Source organism: Lampris incognitus, chromosome 3 (genome assembly GCF_029633865.1).
Source record: "Lampris incognitus isolate fLamInc1 chromosome 3, fLamInc1.hap2, whole genome shotgun sequence".
Classification (NCBI taxonomy): domain Eukaryota; kingdom Metazoa; phylum Chordata; class Actinopteri; order Lampriformes; family Lampridae; genus Lampris; species Lampris incognitus.
In genome coordinates, this window is record NC_079213.1 from 104,361,886 (window position 1) to 104,381,322 (window position 19,437).

At 45.9% G+C, this 19,437-nt stretch overlaps 1 protein-coding gene across 3 annotated transcripts in view; it reads right to left on the reverse strand.

The window, feature by feature from the left end:
- Positions 1-19,437, reverse strand: part of LOC130109641 (zinc finger protein GLIS3) — a 172,680-nt gene that overhangs the window by 134,823 nt on the left and 18,420 nt on the right. For 2 of the 3 annotated variants that reach the window (XM_056276633.1, XM_056276631.1), the window contains exons 1-2: positions 19,182-19,291; positions 18,574-18,942 (exon numbers count right to left, since the gene is read on the reverse strand). In XM_056276633.1, coding sequence (XP_056132608.1) covers positions 18,574-18,889 — 316 coding nt within the window. In that variant the 5' untranslated portion in view covers positions 18,890-18,942; positions 19,182-19,291. Of the gene's footprint in view, positions 1-18,573; positions 18,943-19,181; positions 19,292-19,437 lie in introns of those variants that run through there. The other variant, XM_056276632.1, reaches the window with a different exon arrangement.

Below are 19,437 nucleotides of genomic sequence, written 5' to 3' on the forward strand. Positions count from 1 at the left end.
TGAAATGTGAGATTTTTATGGGCAAAAGTCAGATAAGCACCAAGATAGAAGAAGGTATTTTAATGCTCTCCTAACATCCCCTGCCCACTTCAGCAAACCTACGACTCAGCTTCAGTGAACAAATGTTATGGGGGAAGCTTGACGTTTCTCCCAAATATCCTTGTCAAAAACTCCACGTGAAATATAGGAGACGTTTCCTGTTGTGGGAAGGTTTAAATAGAAGCCGCATGGGCTTATGTGTCTCGTCTGAGTGGATCCAATAGTCTCGGCATATTGGTTTTACGGTGGGTGAAGCTCCTCTTGATAGACTATGACTATCTCCAAAACAGTGACGACAGAGCCGGGGGGAAAGGTTGTAAATGTCGAGCCAAGCTGGTACACTTGAATACACTGGTTTTTTTATTAGATGTACAACACATGTCACATCTTCCCTTGGCTAACTACCTTACTTCTCTATCCATCAAGGTAGAGATCAAGCCTTGGAGTTAGGGAGTGATTCCAAACATTCACTTCATATATCCATCCATTCATCCATCCATCCATTATCCAAGCCGCTTATCCCAATTGGGGTCACGGGGATGCTGGAGCCTATCCCAGCAGTCATTGGGCGGCAGGCGGGTAGACACCCTGGACAGGCCGCCAGTCCACCACAGGGATGAAATAAGTGTCCTAAACTTCAAAACAATCCCAGCGGTGCCTCCATTTTGTGTAAAAAAGCACAAACACAAGTAGAAACATGTTACTGTATAAACACATATATGCAAGTGTGTGAATGCGCGTGCGCGCGTGCACACACACACACACACACACACTTCTTTGACTGCTTCAAGGCAAGAGGGCACCCTGGATATAATGGCAGTTCATCTGAAATACACACTAACAAGCAGAGCCGGGTAAAGCTCTTTGAGGGCATGTACACTGTTCATGAACTTGTCAATCTTCTATTCCACTTTGCCCTAATATTTAGCGCACACACACATTCACACACAGATACACGTTCACACAAATACACACACACACACACACACACACACCACATTAAATCTAACTCAGCACACAACTAGAACTGCCAAAAAAAAAAAAAAAAAACAGGCCCCTAAGAGATCCTAAGTGTCCAACATGATGTTTGTATTAAGCCGAATTTTATAAAAGCCGACTTCTGGGTCTTGGGGGGAACGTTAAACATGTTAATCATGAGGTGCATACTGAGGGTAAGAGATTATTAAGCAAGTATGGAGGCATTTAAAGCACATACTGCACAGTCCTTATGAGTCTTAATTTAAATTAGGATAAAAGATTCAAGATTGATCATTTCGACAACTTTAAATCAAAGGGATTCTCTTTAAAAAAAATTGCTCCAAAACCACCAACTCGCTGCTCCAACACAATCACTTAACTTGCTTGGCATGACAAGACAAAGCTGCAAATAGTAAAGACAACCATAGAGCAAGGCATCCTTTTTAAAAGGCAAATCGATGTAGAAAATGAAAAGCTGAGTGATTATGGTGAAACCCCGTCTGATTAAGCGCAGGTCTGACGATAACAGATGTCTCTACTCTTTCCACTGGAAACTTTTGGACAGAGCAACCAGTTCATCCACAAGCTGCTTTTTGTTGTATTGGTCAGGATTTTCTCATTGCCAGATGGTGAAAATCGAGCCTATGTCCTGGAAGACAACTCATTCGGTGTGTCATATCACTGAAGTAGCAGGAAGCCATAGACAAATTAAATTCTCTCACGTCTCTGTTGTTCCGAGACAAATGGCATGAAGAAGGAAAACCTCGTTTAAATAAACAGTAGCAACAGGATAAGGGTCAAAGTAGCAGGGCTGCTGTTCAAAGGTTGATGGTTTGAATCCTCAGACGTACTGAGAATATCAAAAGGGAACACTTAAAAGGGGAAATGTTGGATTTACTTGGAAATGTTACGTCAAGTGGTATGTAACACGAAACTGTGTAAACAAACATAATTTATTGATATGTACTCAAGTATTTAGAAGGTGCTTGACATAATTTTGTGGGACCACTTGACATGGTATTGTTGGTATCCAACATATTACTTTTTTGAATGAATATGTGTCATTCCATCTTCCTGAAACAAGCACTGCTTAAGGGTCCTTGGGCAAGGCATCCCGGTAGTTCTAGCAACATTGCTCCAAGGCCGGCAGATTAAGACTGTCTTTGTACTGATACATTAGAACGTGTGACTGTATTGCAGATGGAAAGCAGCATATTTAAAATCATTGCTTTAGTAACTGGTAGGTTAGCAAAAATGGCCTTTTCTGGCTTGCTCAGTGGTAAATGATCCATATATCTCATACCTCTTGCATATGGGAATATATGAGGCTGAGACAATGTGAAAATCCATGCACTCAACAGAATTGCATCGTGGGAAACTGCATCTTTTTTATCACATGAGCCATCTCTCCACTCTGATTTTAACCCAACAAACAACAACCTCTCCTTTCAAATATAATTGAAGTCTGTAAAAATAACCTCGAGCATTTTAGGAGATCACAGCGCTGGCATGGAGCCCCTAAAAATTTATTAACATCCAGAGTTGGACTGGCCAGACTCCCAGTCCCAGGAACATGGACTACAGCAGGAATTAACCTGAGCATGGTGCAGGCCTCATTTACCCACAATCCACCACTTCCTCCCAGCAGCACTCTTTTGTCTGGGAAACTAAACCTGCACCTGGATTGTTCACACTACATAATAATAGCAAGAACATTTTAGTTTGCATAATCCAAGTATGCAAATTCAGTTTGTCAAAGAAATGTATATGCATACTATGTAGATGAAAATATCAAGTATGGAGCTTATGGTCACTGAACACCAAAACTACTCATAATTCTTTGCGCCTTTGTTGCTTCCAAGGGGGAAACTGGACGAACTGCAGCTGGCTTTGCCACATTCTTATGAATTTTTCAACATTTTCATGATAGAATATGTTTCTAACACAGACACACAAGTATCAAGTAGTCATACACAAGGGATGTGCAGAGAGCCCAGTATTTGTTGCATCTGTATTTGCTGAGGCAGCAACATTATTTGCTGCCTCAACAAATATCTTTATGCATGCTCAATAATCCAGGTAAGAAAATCACAGAAAGCTGAATCAGTTCATCTGGACATCCCGTTTATTGCAGATGTATCACACTGGACAGAAAGAACGCTATTCATAGCTATTCTAGCAAAGTTGCCGTGCCACTATTTCAACTTAGAAGATGTAGACGCCTATTATCAATGATGTTTATGGTTATAAATGTTCATTGCTGGGTTTAGGAAAACCATAAACCAATATTACATTCAAGTGTTCATAATTACTACAAGTTTATTGAAGAACACTTATTTTAACATTTTAATATAGAAGTGTAATAAAAACAGAAAAGGACTGTTAATCCTATTTCCACTTTTACTTGAACACAAATACAAATATCAATTAAAGTTGAGTCAGTTCATCTGGACACCACGTTTATTGAGAGAGAAACGTTTCATCACTCATCTAAGTGACCTCTTCAGTCTCAACTGACTGCACGTATCCCACCCTTATAAACAATACAGTTGCATAACGACACGAAACCATCGACCAGCTTCATATGCAAATTGCCGTGACCATCAACTAAAGTTTCAATAGCCATGTGTACTATTCACAGAGGATTTAGGAATGGCTGCAATCACAGCATTGTAAGATGGCGACAGATGTTCAGGGATGGCCGTTCCCTCTTCACATAGATGGCCTCTTTGACTCCCCATTCAAACCAACATTTCTCCCTATCAAGGACGTGCACATCCTCATCCTTGAAAGAGGGGCCACTGGCCGGTAGATAGGTGTAGACTGCGGAGTCCTGGCCTGACGTGTTAGCTCTTCTGTGTTGTGCCACCCTCTTGGCCAGCGTCTGTTTGGTTTCCCCGATATACAAGTCACAGCAATCCTCCTGGCACTTAACAGCGTGCACATCTGTCACTATATTGTCACTGTATTGCTCTGTTTGTGCCGGGGGACCCGATCCTTGGGTCGGACGAATTTCTGGCACAGCGTGTACATCTGTCACCGTCTCAACAGTGCTGTGATTGAAACCATTCACAAATCCTGTGGAATAGTACACATGGCCATTGAAACTAGTTAATTCTCACGACAATTTGCATATAAAACCGATAGTTTTCGGTCGTTATGCCACTGTATTCAGTTGAGACTGAAGCAGTCATTTAGATGAGTGATGAAATGTGTCTCTCTCAATACACAACCGTGACACACAGGCTGGCTGGGCCGCTAGCTCAGAACTAGCGAGTATTACACTGCCAGAGCCAACGTAGGCTAATCTCCTCGCCAAACCCCGCTTCGAATATTGTAGTTCCAACGGGATATGAAAAGACAAATAACGTTAGTAAACCACCTCCGTGAATCAGTTAAGGTAAAAAAATATATAACAGGTATAAAATATCAAGCACGAAACCGTCCAGACCCACGGTACACCTGTGCTGCGTGCGTCGGTAGCAGCGAGTTATGTTCCAGGTATTAGTCGTATCCTACGAGTGTCATGAGTAAAACTAGGCTAACTATGTAGCTAGCTAGCTAGCTTTGGCACGTCCTCACCTCTGTACGTTACCTGTTGCCCTCCGTGTGTCCACACATCAGCTGCGAGCTCGTCCCACTAAACGTCCCTCTCAAGTCGTCCACGAGTGAGAGTGACGACAATTTGCGACGCAAACAAAAACCTAATCAAAACAAACCAGTTGCAGCGCAACGTCCCGCCCCCACTGTCTTCCCGCCATCAACACCAGCTATTGGACATGTATTGGGGTTGTTGTATTTTTCTGTCCAGAAAACAAATATTTTTTCAGATATTTTAACGAAATGAATATTCGTAAAAACCCACTATTTGTGCTTTGCCGGATACCGCATTCAGATTCTGCTCCACCCCTCTTAGTTTTTTCCTGTTAATGATTAAGCGACACCAGCACATATCCACTTCCACGTCCTGTGTCCCTCATATTGAGTTGACGTCCCAGAAGCAAAACAAAAAATGTACGTTCCTAGCAAAATAAAAATATACGTTCCTAGCAAAATAAAAAATGTATGTTCCTTCGTTTAAATATTAAACGGTCAGTTCTCATTGTTATCCAGTCTTTGGCATTATTTTCTTAGCTGTTGTAAACCACTAATAACACACGTTAGCCCCTAGCTAACGGGTCTGACCCTTTAGCCGAGCGGTTAGCGATGTCGCCTTGTGGTGCAGTACACCCCGTATCGAATCCCGCACCGGGCAAGAAAATAACCGGTTATTGGCGGCAGCGGTGGGATCCGGAAGCGTGCAGATCCTCAGAAGTCTCTTCGGAGCGCGGGAATAACAAAGCGCGAGCGCGCGCTTCCGGGAGAGGGTGACGACTGTAAACTAGTAATAAGACACGTTAGCCCCTAGCTAACGGGTCTGATCCTTTAGCAGAGCGGTTAGTGACGTCGCTTTGTGGTGCAGTACACTTCGTATCGAATCCCGCACCGGGCAAGAAAATAACCGATCACTGCAGCGAGAATGTAAATGTCTACTTAAGCCAAATAGTACACGTTAAATCAAAATTCTATACATTTTTGCTTTGAAGACCTCTAAAGAGTGGACATTATAGATCTTACTATTTGTCCTGCATTTAGACTGTTTGCAATTAACCATCCTACATTATGGTAAGGGACTTTCTTTGTGTTAGCTGACCACAAAAAAAAACTAACACGGGCTGTGATAAATAACTAGTCTACCAAATAAGATTATCAACTTGCTCTGTGAATCTAGAGTTTTCAAATCAAGGAAAACTAATCTGTTGTCAAACGTGGAGCTGACATTCATCTTTTGTTCACCACGTGCGTGTACACCCGGGTTCACTTGGTCTTCCGAGATTCTCGGTGATGTCATTATTTTCCAGACAGTCTGGTGTTTAGTTTAGGTGCACGGCCTGGCGATGTGAGCCACCACTGTGCAACCAAATAAACCAGGGTTAAGCCCAAAGTCAGCTCACTAACCTGCTAATCCTTTGTTGGGAGACAGGCCTCGAGTTATTCTGCAGCGGCTACAAACAGAAAATTCTCCACAGACCAGTCATACACCTGCAACACAACCCCATTACCACAGCTTTCTGGTGAAATACTGATAGATGTCTTGGCACCGGGGCGTAGCAATAAAGAAGTAACAGTAAATTATAATTCAAACATTTCTTCCCAGTGCTTTGAAAATATACCTCCCTGGCAGAATGACAACAGATATTGATACTGCCTGTGATAAAACTTGGCTTTACATCCAAGGCCATAATGCAGACAAATATATATCTGCCAAAAATGCTGCACATATGAATGTTTTAGTCCAAAGTAGCAGAGTACAGAAGTACAGTTTGTCATTCTCAGAGCTTATGATGGATGGCGGTTCACATCATTCACAGACATTGCGAAAGCGAAGTGCTTTTACTTTAAATGGGCCTAATTCAGTCCCCTTGCTCTTGTGCGCTTATTAGCCATGAGTAAATGTAGAATGTAATTTAATACAGCACCAGGGCTGGATTGCATTGCACAAGACTAGAGAATAAGTAATTCTTCCAGAATGCTGGGCTTTTATTAACGAGCACTAATAAAATATATAAACTGCGCTATTAGACTTTATAATGTCTTTCATAGGCCTCTGGGACGGCGCTAGCCAATGGCGTGGGGAGCTGACTGGGCACTGCCCCATGGCAGCTTCCTGGCAGAGCGCGAGAGCGAACAACAGAGAGGAGAAAAACTCTTTTGGCTGCTTTCTCCTTTGGCTCCGACGAAGGCATTAAACACACCCTCCGCTCGCATCATGTTTGCCTGTTTGTCTTTGACCGCTCAGACGAAGCCAACATTTGATTGGCTAATTGATTGCTCTCAGACATACAAAAAAAGGAAAGACCGTTTCAGACTTAACTGGTATTAAAAGATGTGCAGGTCATTTCAGGACCAAAACCCATCCTGAAGGATTTTTCACTGACGTGTGGAAAAAAAGAAAATAAAAGCTCTAGTGAAAGTCCAGCAAGTGTTGTGAACATAACTGACTCCCCTATCAGGACTGGGTTATGAGTAAGTACAGAATACAAAAGCATGATGTAAACGGCATGCCTCAGTAAGAGAGTCTTGGTCCACCTCTGTTTCAATCCAATGTAAAAATGCTCAGGGGTGCTAAATAATTGACATTAACTGTACCCTATTGCTAATGCTGACTACTTTTGTTGTTCAGGATGGCTCTCTCACGCATTTCTAGATCAGCTGAGGCAGATTTGGCTTGATTTTGAAGCTGCATTAAGAAATCACAAACAACCGTTAGCTTAGCATGAGCTGTTATGCTATATAATACCCTTATCATATGTCCATCTATCCATCCATCCATTATCCAAACCACTTATCCTGCTCTCAGGGTCGCGGGGATGCCGGAGCCTATCCCAGCAGTCACTGGGCAGCAGGCGGGGAGACACCCGGGACAGACCACCAGTCCACCACAGGATTTATTTTCAGCTTTTTTGAGAATGGGAGAGAAGTTTAATCTTGGTCTTTCTTTCTGGTCCTTGCCAATCTTAATATACAAATAGGTAACCATATTCTTAACAGGAATTCCACATATCGTGCTGACCATGGTACGCTTCAAGGGTAACAACTCACATTTTCTAATATTTAAATTCAGACCAGACACTCTTGAGAAGGATGCCAAACGTTCCATTGCTTTTTGAACTCGTGTGCCATCTTTCAGGAAGAGCGTAGTATCATCCGCTAGTTGGGAGCATACTTATTATGTGCCCTTTCTACTTATATTACACAATATTTTGAAAGTTGTAAGATTGGCAAACAGGATCCAAAAAGCCCTATTCACTTACACCATTGGTGAAAGGTAAATGGATCTGAGAGCCCCCAAAAGTGACGACGAGACACACTTTAGAGGGTTATTTTGGTGCTTACTGTTTTCATATTCTTTGGAGAGAAAAAACAAAACAAAACAGAAATGACCATCCCATAATTCATCGGTCAAGGCAACACAAACTGCTCTCAAATGCTGTTTCAGCAAAAAAAAAAAATTCTAGGACAGAATGAAAAAAAAAAAACCCCCATCCTGACAGTCTGCCTCTCTCTTCCATTCTCTCTCTCTCTCCCTCCCTCCCTCCCTCCAGCTGACAGCTGTGAGGGCCCGGTCGGCCCTTGGCCCTCGCACCCCGTGGCCCAGCGGAGGCCGCCCAGCGGCGGGCGACGGTCAAACTGCAGCAGTTGGAGTGGAGCGGATTTTTCTTTGATGAAACACGCCAGCGGCGAGCCAAGAACAGCAAGTGGCACAGTCGAGATGTAAATCAAAAAACCCACCCGTGCGCTCAGTCATACATGGAGAGGTCTGCAAGAGCCGTCGCTGCTGTCTGAAAATGCATGAGTAATGCACACTTCTATAGACATGTGGTTTGCCGTGGCACGGCCCAGCAAACGGAGAGAGAGAGAGAGAGAGAGAGAGAGAGAGAGAGAGAGAGAGAGAGAGAGAGAGAGAGAGAGAGAGTCAGTCGTGTACAAGAGTTTTGAGTCACAGCATTGTGCAAGACTGCTGCATAAGACTTAAGTCAGTCACTTTAAGGTAAAATAATCATATCTGTTCCACATGACCAGGGAATTCAACTCCCTCCCCCATAAACAAAAGTTGAGCCGGTGAAACTTTATGAGTGATTCTCCAGGCATGGTCCGGACTAAAAATACATTTTTATGATGACATATCAGAGCCAATGCTGTTGCTCTTTCTCGATTAAACCGAGGCCCGGAGCACATTTCCTCTGGTATTCCAGAGATATTTCGACACTCGCTCAAACCAGATTTTTTTTTTTTTTTTTGCTGTGTGACTGTTTGGATTCATTGGCAGAGCGCTCGGGCTCTTGAAAGTCAGAATGCCTCTGGTTACATAGAGATGCCATTGGCATACCACAGTGGTCGCACAAGAATGAGAACATCTGACCTTAGAAACACTAACATTTTGGAGGGGGACAGCGGTGAAGAGAGGGACCGTAACGGAGGCCTATGGCACGGATTCACTGCAAGCCAAAAACACTTTCATTTGTGTAATGGTGCGTGCGTGTGTGTGCGTGTGTGTGTGTGTGCGTGTATGTGTATGCGTGTGTGTGTGCGTGTGTGTGTGCGTGTGTGTGCGTGTGTGTGCGTGTGTGTGTGTGCGTTTGCGTTTGTTTATGTGCGCCTGCGCATAGACACAGATGTACATGAAACCACTTCAGACGATTATTACCAAAGACACTTAAGCGGAAATGCTCTGTCACCATAACCTCCTAAAAATCATTAATCTCCCTCTCCATCTATCCATATCCCTCTCTCTCCCTCTCCCGCGCTCTCTCCCTCTCTCTCTCTCAGTCTTACTCTCTTTCTCGCTCTCTCTCTCTCTCTCTCTTTGAAGCTGACTTCAGTTGAGCTGATGCAATGCACTTATCTCCATCTCCCAATTATCTCCTATTTCCACAAGCGTCATGAGAATTCTTGGCTCGGTTTGATTGAGGTGATTCAGCCAAAGCCGGCTGCCATCAGGGGTGTTCTCTCTCTCTCTCTCTCTCTTTCTCTTTCCTCCCTCTCTTGTTCTCTCTCGTTCTCTCCATCCCTTTCTGTCGCTCTCTCTCTCTCCCCCTTGTTCTCTCTTGCTCTCTTCCTCCCTTTGTCTCTCTCTCCCCTCCCACTCTTGTTCTCTTTCACTCTCTCTCTCACTCTCTCGTTCTCTCTCTCTCTTGCTCTCTCTCTCTCCATCCCTTTCTGTCTCTCTGTCTTTTTTATCTTTGTCTTTCTGTCTCTGTCTGTCTGTCTGTCTGTCTGTCTGTCTGTCTGTCTGTCTGTCTGTCTGTCTGTCTGTCTGTCTGTCTGTCTGTCTGTCTCTCCCTCTCTCTTTATCTTTGTCTCTCTCTCTCTCTCTCTCTCTCTCTCTCTCAGGGCTGTGACTGAGGAAGTACTCTCATTCCATTACCCAGCATTCCCTCATCAGCTCTTTTTTTTTCTCAGACTGACTGGGGTTTACGGGAATACCGCTGCAAAATCATCATCAGCCCTCCGCTTTATGAATCAATGGAACATGCTGCAAACATTACACCCTGCAACACCCTGCTCAGGCAGCACCCTCACATTTGCCCATACCTCAGGGCTGAGCTCATGCGAGTCACACAAAGACGTGGGCGAAGGCTCCGTCTTTGACTCATGGGAATATGGCAAGCGTTGGGAGAACGTGGCCAAAAACGCTGTAGAAAGAATCCCACTATCCTCACTCCACTTTGATTTATGTACATGGGTAGGCTGGTATTCGCAGTTCCACATGGCTTATGGAGACACATGTGTGGAGAGAGTGAGGATATGTGGCTGTGCAGTCACGCGGCCTGCTTCTGGTAAACCTCCGCCAATCCATATTTTTGGGTTATTTATTTATTTATTTATTTGTCCCCTTTTTCTCCCCAATTGTACTTGGCCAATTACCCCACTCCTCCAAGCCTCCCCTGATACACGCGGAGTCACCAGCCTCGTCTTTTCACCTGACAGTGAAGAGTTTCACCAGGGGGATGTAGCACATGGGAGGATCACGCTATTCCCCCCCCCCCCAGTTCCCCCTCCCCCCTCTGAACAGGCACCCTGACCGACCAGAGGGGGTGCTAGTGCAGCGACCCACATCTGGCTTCCCACCCACAGACACGGCCAACTGCGTCTGTAGGGACGCCCGACCAGGCCGGAGGTAACACGGGGGGATTCGAACTGGCGGTCCCCGTGTTGGCAGGCAATGGAGTAGACTGCCATGTCGCCCGGATGCCCTATTTTGGGTTTATTTTGAATCAGAACGGTATTCAATCGCCGTGTCACGTATGACTTCCACGCGGACAGATGTGCACCGACGCGTCACGTGGACAGGAGCACGTCTTTTCTCTCGCTCTTTTACTATTGATATGGACAAGTCTTGCACAAAACGAAAGGGAACCACAAGTTTAGCAAAAGGCAAGATCTTTGAAAAACAGTGCCAGCAACTTGTTTCCTCCGGGGGTTCGGTCAGTCTTTCACAATACCAAGGACGGGTTGTGAGGAACAGCTGCCATAAAATACTGGCTCACTGACCAACTGGATGTTGAGACCCCGGTCTAGCAAAGCCATCAAAACAAACCATCTGACGTTTGACTCGCTCTGTTATTCCTCTGAAAGGTGGCGAACAGAGCGGCGGACTGCACCTCCAACCTACGTGGACCGACGTGGCGTTGATGTTTGAAGCGGTACTTTTCGACTCTGATGGATTTGCCGAGGAGGCCTGGGAGGACACATCATTCAGGCTAACGTGCCTTTTGGACTCGGCCAACGGCATACTCCACATTTACAGATATGATCCAGAATTTATCCCAGCATCTAGATTCTGGCTGAGCTCGTGTCTGCCGTGCAGGGGTTATAGAGCCGTGGATGGAAAATATGGTTTCTGGAACTATCTTAATCCATTTGAACAAGAGAGGCAGCTTGGTTGTACAGTAGTTTTTATAGAAATTACCTCTGTAAACAACCTCAAAATACGTCTATTACAGGCTATTGTTTAGCTGTCTGGGTGTTTACAGTTCTCCTCTCCAAACCTCAGGCAGGGGATTTTTTGGCTCAGAAGAGCTCATCGACCCGCTAAATAATTGTGAAAGTTGAAGTTTACACTGGCTCAGGGGTCTCTGAACGGGGGGGGGGGGCGCTGTGATTATAACATCATACTTTAAAACGTACCATATGGCATAAGAGGTATGATTTGTACATACGACAATGCCAAAGTGGACACAATTACTGTGTATTCCTGAATTCTGAAGGCAATGCAAACAAAGGAAAACCCTTTTGAGACACTTGTGGCAAATATTCTGCCAGGCCTGTCGAGGGGTCTTATTTCGTCTGGGGCTACACTGGCCCAAATGGACACCAGTTTGTGTGTTGATTTGAGAAATGTGCATGAAGTTGGAATGTACCATCATGTCTCCATCTATTACATCACGATTTATATGGCGGGCAACCACATTTTTGGGGGTTCGACATTGAGAAAGCGAAGTAGCGGGGAGGATGGATGGAGGACTGCATTTTTAGGATGAGGTCCTTTTTATACGTTGCTGTGAATGAAATGGTAACCTCGTCTCCGATGCCGCCTCATCTCTCCCAGATAGCATCTGGATGTGGGCCACTTCAGGCAATGGTGCGGCACTGCTGGCCTCCTTCTGGCCCTGACAAAATGGATGTGAGCCTGAGGTGGTCCACATGTATAATAGCAAATATGGCCCAAATATGCCAAATCAAATGTGGGCCTTTTCTGGCAGAGATGCGGTGCTCTCGGCAACATGTAATCTGGATGTGACCCTGAAGTGGCCTGTGTGGTAAATGGTGAATATGGCCCAAATATCACAAAACTAATATGGGCCACCTTTGGCAAATATGTGGCACACGCGGCATCACTATGGCTTGGTTCTGGCCAAGAACTGGCAAACAGGAGCGGACCGCCCAAGTGCCATCACTCCACACAGTGTGTGGGCTGGATGAAAGTGTCGGGTGTGGGACGGGTCCGGGGCCACAGCAATCTTGCTATCTGGGCCCCCATCGCCCATACAGAGGGAGAGGAAACGCTCCACAGAGTGGACGACCCAGCTGCCGGCCTTCCTTCTAACGGTGAAAAAAGACAAATAGAATAAAATCGATATATACGAGTGAGATAGCTTGAGATATAGTCGACCTCAACAAAACGCACGTTGGATGTGTTTTTTTGGCTCGCTCGAAGTCAGAAGCTAATTACAAGCCACTGGCCCGCGGTCACGAATCGCTCATGACACGGTAGCGACAAAAAGCAGGCGGTAACGGTTGGTTGTTTCTCATAACAGTCAGATTATCACCCCGCAGTCTGACGTCTACCAATACTCCAGAGGAAAACACAGGAAACTAAGTCAGTTTGGGGGAATTTAACATGGGTGCCAATGCCACCGCTCCACAAAGGCCAAATTGTATTTGTGTGTGTGTGTGTGTGTGTGTATGCGTGCATTTGCGTGTGTGTATGTGTGTGTGTGTGTGTGTGTGTGTGTGTTGTCATCCAATCTGTTTTGTTACAAATACTTAATGTGTGTGTGTGTGTACTTGATAATCACACAACTTGTGTGTATGAGTGTTAGTGCGTGTGTGCGGGCCTGCCTGCATGTGTGCGTTCGTGTGTGTGTGCATGTGTGTGTGTATGTATGTGTGTGTGTGTGTGTGTGTGTGCGTGTTGTCATCCGATCTGTTTTGCTACAAATAATGTGTGTGTGTGTGTGCGTGTGCGTGCTTGATAATCAAACAACTCGTGTGTACGAGTTATGAGTGTTAGTGTGTGTGTGTGAGCCTGCCTGTGTGTGTGTGTGTGTGTGTGTGTGTGTGTGTGTGTTTCTGCATGCGTGCCTGCGTTTGTACATTTGCATGAATCGGTACATGTCTGCAGAGAGCGCGGGCACCGTGTTTGTATGTGCATTCGTGCACATGCAGGTAGTTGCAAAAGCGAGTATCCGTAATTGTAAGTATGCCACAGCCTGTGTGTGTGTGTGTGTTGGCTATGAAGTACAGGAAACAGCCACAGAGATGTTATTAGTTGCCATGAGGAGTCACTCCAAAGTCCATTACTCATCTCTTCACAGGCTGAGTCAACAGACAGACCTCTGCATTTATCTGAGAGAGAGAGGAGAGAGAGAGAGAGAGAGAGAGAGAGAGAGAGAGAGAGAGAGAGAGAGAGAGAGAGAGAGAGAGAGAGAGAGAGAGAGAGAGAGAGAGAGAGAGAGAGAGAGGGAGGGAGGGAGGGATGGAGGGAGAGAGAGAAACCCAGAGACAGAGCGGGAGAGAGAGAGCGTGGGATTCCAGCACACCCGTCTAATTCAAACATTTTCCACAAATAAGCTCATAGACTCTCGGCGACATCGTCCCAGCCAGGAGAAACTTTAGGAAGGTATCAGATGATGCGAGAGCACACACCCCATTCAAAACGTGATCCTCTCTGTCGAGTGGGCAACGTGTTTTTCTTCGCAGGCTAAATATTTTCTTTTCTTTGCTGGTGGGCACTGATATTTATAGCACAGTGGAGTCACAGTGTAAAGATGATCCACCCGCTGTTCCCCTCAGTGGAAAGTGGAGCAGAGCTCTTCAAACCTAAAACACCAGGTGCTACGTCATCCGCAGTGAAAATGGCTCGATTTAAACTCGACCAAGAATGGCACAGAATCCATTCAACATCAATTTTAAGTTGAGTGATTTTTTTTTGTGTCTATGAAGATATCTATGGGAATGTTACTGCAAGGAATGTACCAAAACAGAGTGATCCTGTCTGCGGTGGAGGAGAAGGAATTAGGGAGTGACGGGCTCTGAGTTTAAGCTCCTTCCCTCTCATCAACGTGTTGAAATGCATTAATCAAAACAAAATCTATACAAACGATCTTAGATGCAAGTGGATTCAACCTCCACAAATAGTCCAACGTGAAGTCTGTTCTGCTCTGCTCTATTCTGTTCTACCTTATGCAAATAGAAACATCTGCATATAGCAGGTCTCTACCATCCAGTATCCAGCTGTTTATTACAGGCCTGGCAACAATTCACTGTTATCATTTATTGTCTTTCAATGGTATTGTTTCAATGGTATTGTATCAGGTTACAACGTTACAATGTAACAATGGTAATGTATATTCATTTTATCAGGTTACAATGTAACAATGGTATTGTATCAGGTTACCGTGTTACAATGTAACAATGGTATTGTATCATGTTACAATGTAACAATAGTATTGTATCAGGTTACAATGTTACAATATAACAATGGTATTGTGTCAGGATGAAATTTGGATATTGTCTTGAAACACAATTTTGTTGTCTAAATTAAAGACAAAGAGAATCTATTGCCTAAAGTTTATTAATATTATCTGAAAAATAGTTTTGGTTTGATATTATACTTTTATATTACCAAACAGTTCAATGTGATGAACCTCAGCTGGATTCTTAAAAATTGTGTTTTTGCATATGTAACCAGATGTTGTCATCGATATCATGTAAAATTGCAATGATTATCAGATAACGATATTTTCCATATCGTCCTGCACTAGTTTAATATGACACTGTCAATGAACATAGTGCACTCAGTGTTAACACAGCACACATAATGCAAAGCAATGCTCTGTTGCTGTGAATGCTCACGTGTACAATGAATACTTATCATAGTATACGGCACCTTAAGAGATAGTCATCACTTTTAACCAAATGCTGCTCAAAGCGACTTTTCCTTACCATAGAAATAGAAAAGTCTTGATTCATTCTTGCAGAGGGACTGACTACCATCCTCCCTCTCTAACTTGCTCACTCACCCTCTCTCCCTCTCTCGCTCGCTCTCTCTCTCTCTCTCTCTCTCTCTCTCTCTCTCTCTCTCTCTCTCTCTCTCTCTCTCTCTCTCTCCCTCTCTCTCTCTCTCTTTCTCTCTCTCTCTCTCTCTCTCTCTCTCTCTCTCTCTCTCTCTCTCTCTCTCTCTCTCTCTCTCCCTCTCTCTCTCTCTCTCTCTCTCTCTCTCTCTCTCTCTCTCTCTCTCTCTTTTTTTTTTTTTAAATGTGCTTGCCCAATCACCCTCTCACTCACTCATATTACTATTTTGTTCAATCAGTTTCTCACCCACTCACTCAGGTCCAGGTCTCCTCAACCCCTCACTCAATCAATAACACGTATGTGTACACACACACACACACACACACACACACAGACACATCATATCTGTGTTGTTGGGCGTGTTTCTAAGCAAACTGCTTGTGTGTTTTACAGCTGTGTGGTCAGAGATGACATCTATCGTGTGCTCACCGACAGGTCAGCACTGATTCACACTAAAACAAACAGTGAAGTGATGCATAATTGACCCAGGTCGGGGGATTTCTCTGCTCATTTTCCCCCATAAGGAAAGCCAGGGCACCGGGTCAACTCCAGGATAGCGGCCTTGGAGCTGGTAGGTGTTTGCTGTGTTGCTCAAAGACACTTCAGCGGGGCAGAGGTTTTGAACGGGGTCTTCAAAATGAAGGATGACCTCTGCGGCTGCTTATGCAGGCGGCTCCTCAAAATGTCTGAGAGTCAGTCTTGGCACTCTGCATGTCTAATAATCATTTCATCCATTCGTCAGATGAGTAATGGATGATAAATCAGATGCACATTCACCTCTATCAGGGAGTCGTGTTTCGCGTTTTGCAACCGCGGTGCAGAGGGGAGAAGATGAGAGCTCGTGAATTTCCCATTTTGATGCATGTTCTCCTTCCATTGTCTCACCTCTGCTCAGAGAAACATGAACCACTCTGGTCCATTTGCTGCACACACACACACACACACACACACACACACACACACACACACACACACACACACACACACACACGCACACACGCACGCACACACGCACGCACACACACACGCACACACACTTTTCTCCAAGCGTGGTCATGAAGGAAAGTCTGTGGAAGGAAATTTAACTTCTGTTCCCAAACCGTTTGTAACACAATCACTCTTAATGAAGCGGTGGTATGGCCTACAGATGGCCGATGAGTCCTGAGAAAGTTTTTTTTTCGTCTTCCCAAAACTAAACAAAACACAAGTCGACTAATGTCTGCCTGTGGTTACCGTAAGTATTTACACTACGTATCTGTATAACCCCGTTGTATACACTGTTCAAACAACAATGCATTCGGACTACGTTACCGGAGCTCAGTATGTTAATTATGGTGTAAAAGAAAACTAAATCCATAATAAAAAAAAAAACTTTAAGTGCATGGTTATGTGGCTTCACAGTGTGGAGAAAAGTTGTCTTGGTAAAAAAGAGATTTGCTAGGAAACAAGACTACATCGTGCCGTTCCACTCGGAATTTTACAAATCACTTTTAATTGGTAATAGCGCGAAGATATCGGAGCCGTGAACGTCTCCGGGGGGGACGCCGTAAACGGCGTTCATCCACAAACACGTTTTGGGTTCCCTCGGTTTACGGGGGAGCGGGTTGAGAAAGCGCGGCAGAGACAATGAGACGATTCATAAGCGGGCTGGATGCTGCTGCTGCTGCTGCGGGGACTGAGGGGCCGAGGGCACAACTGTGCTGCAGGAAAACCCGGAGAGGCAGAGACAGACCCGGCAGACATGTGGTTTGTGTTTAGCCATAAGAAGAAGAAGAAGAAGAAGACGAAGAAGAAGAAGCAATAATTAAATCTGTTGATCCTCCTCTTCTGCAGGGATGGTGGCTGATATATAAAAAAAAGAGTCAGTGCTGTCTGATGATAATTTAGGACGGGGCTGGTAATTACCCTCGCCCTCTTGCAACAACACTGTCTAAACAGGATGGAGGAGTTCCCGCTAAAAGACAAGAGGAAGGCTGCCTCGCTTTCCACTCTGTGGGTCAGTTCTGCGACGGTTTTTCATCTCCCCCGTGTCATTGCTGTTTTGGAGTTTGCACCCCCATAAACAAGCTGTGGTCACAGACCTGGTTTTTTTTTGGGGGGGGGGTTTGGTTTTTCTAGACAGGTGCTCTGTACAGCCGCAGAACGCGGAGTTCTTAAAAATGTTCTCACTCATAAATTCAATCCAAATGGTGGAAAAAAAATAAAATAAATCCCTTGCACACCCACAGAAACTCTGCGGAAGCTGCCTGACTATCTGTCTCTACGCTTGTTCTTCCCAGACCTCCGCCTGAATACATCGACAACTCGGCGAAGCCCCCCCCCCCCAGCCGAAACGCGAGCCATGCTCCGCTGACATGGAGAGGAAGCGCACGCTTATTTGGCACCCATCCTGCGCGTCTCGCTGCACACGGGCCTTTCCTGTGGTGCGAAGCGTTTGATTCTGGTATTTATTTATGGATTGGCGTGGGGTCCAGAGCCATCTCTGGCTTTAATTAGCCGGGGCCCCGACGCGCAACTGCAAACAGAGCCCTGTCACCAAGATATACGGCGCAGCCGGATCAGAAACACTGCGACGCTCCCGGGGAGCCACATGGGCGCAGCATCAGCGGTATTTCTGATGCCACATGAGGCCTTTATCCAATCCAAACAATACCAACTATAGGCTCCTACACAGCAGGCCATGTGTTCCCCTCCACACTGCTCACAGCTCCGATACTCTGCGTTAGATGGGATCGAGCTAAAATATATGGAAGAGATGGACACCCTCACGCGAGAAGGCATAACAGTGCAGATCTACCCACCCATGCTGGAGGGACATTGATATGTTGATCAGGGTGCGAAGAAAGCATGGTGGTGGTGGTGGTGGTGGTGGGCACTGATGAATAACATTTGAGACCCCCTAAAGGAGTAGAAACGTACCATAAGGTGCGACTTAGAGTAGGATTGAAGCCTATGTGAGATACTGATTATCTTATTGGAGACGATGTCTCGTGGCAAAAACAGCCCATCCACACCAGAACTGACTTGATTCGCCCGCTGACGTCCATCAGCTTGGCATTACCTCCAATCAACCCACCAACCCCAATTACAACAAAACAAAAGAAACAGAACCAGAAACCCCAAACCCATCCGCGGAGGTTTAGGTGTGGCCCTCACCTGGTCCCGGTGACGGAGGGAAACAGGTCCGCGTGCTCTTGGCCGTGGGATGCGTCCTGTCCTGCGCGTGTCCGTCCCTGCGCTCCTCGGACGCGCCGAGCCGCTTCGGGTTGGCGCAACCGCCGGACGCCGGAGCCGAGCCGTGGTGGAGGGGACTCCGGCAAATCTGAGATCCGAAAGGCGAATCGGTCCCGGCGAACCTCGCACAGATCTCGGTCTTGCTGCCGTACACGGACAGCGTCAAGCCCGTCGCGAAGTCCGCGAAAGCCGGGGCTTGACAGTGACTAACCATCCCGAGGAGCGGCGAGTTCTGCATCGAGACGCCTCTTTCGGTTCCCCCCCGCCGTGTGCGAGATCTGCCCCGGTTACCTGAAAGGGAGAAAGGAGAGAGAAAATCCCCTCAGACAGTGTGTGTCCAACACTCAACACTGTCCACTTGCGAGCAAATACCCCGTTTCAACATGCAGTTTACGCACAGCTTACGGAGGCAATTTGGAGCGGGCGTCAAACTGCGCCCCGCGTAAATCTGCGCGCACGCACTGGCTTAAAACCTGCAATGGGAATGTGAAAACGTAGCGAACACTGGGACTCGACACCGCGACACTGACCTTATCAGCGTAGGACGAGCAGAACACGAAGGCTGGAAGACGTGTATGTGCGCATCGGCATCCTTATCCAAGATGGAGAAAAAAACGCACTCGCTGTAGCCCGATCGGCAGCATCCTATCTGCCGAGGATCGGTCTTCAGCATCCCTCCACGAGCTCCTTATTCCCGCTGATTGACAGCGGACAGAGCCACTGGCCTGAAGGGACTGGCAGCGGGGAGGTTGTCGGAGAACCAATGGGGGCTTCGTCCGGACCGGG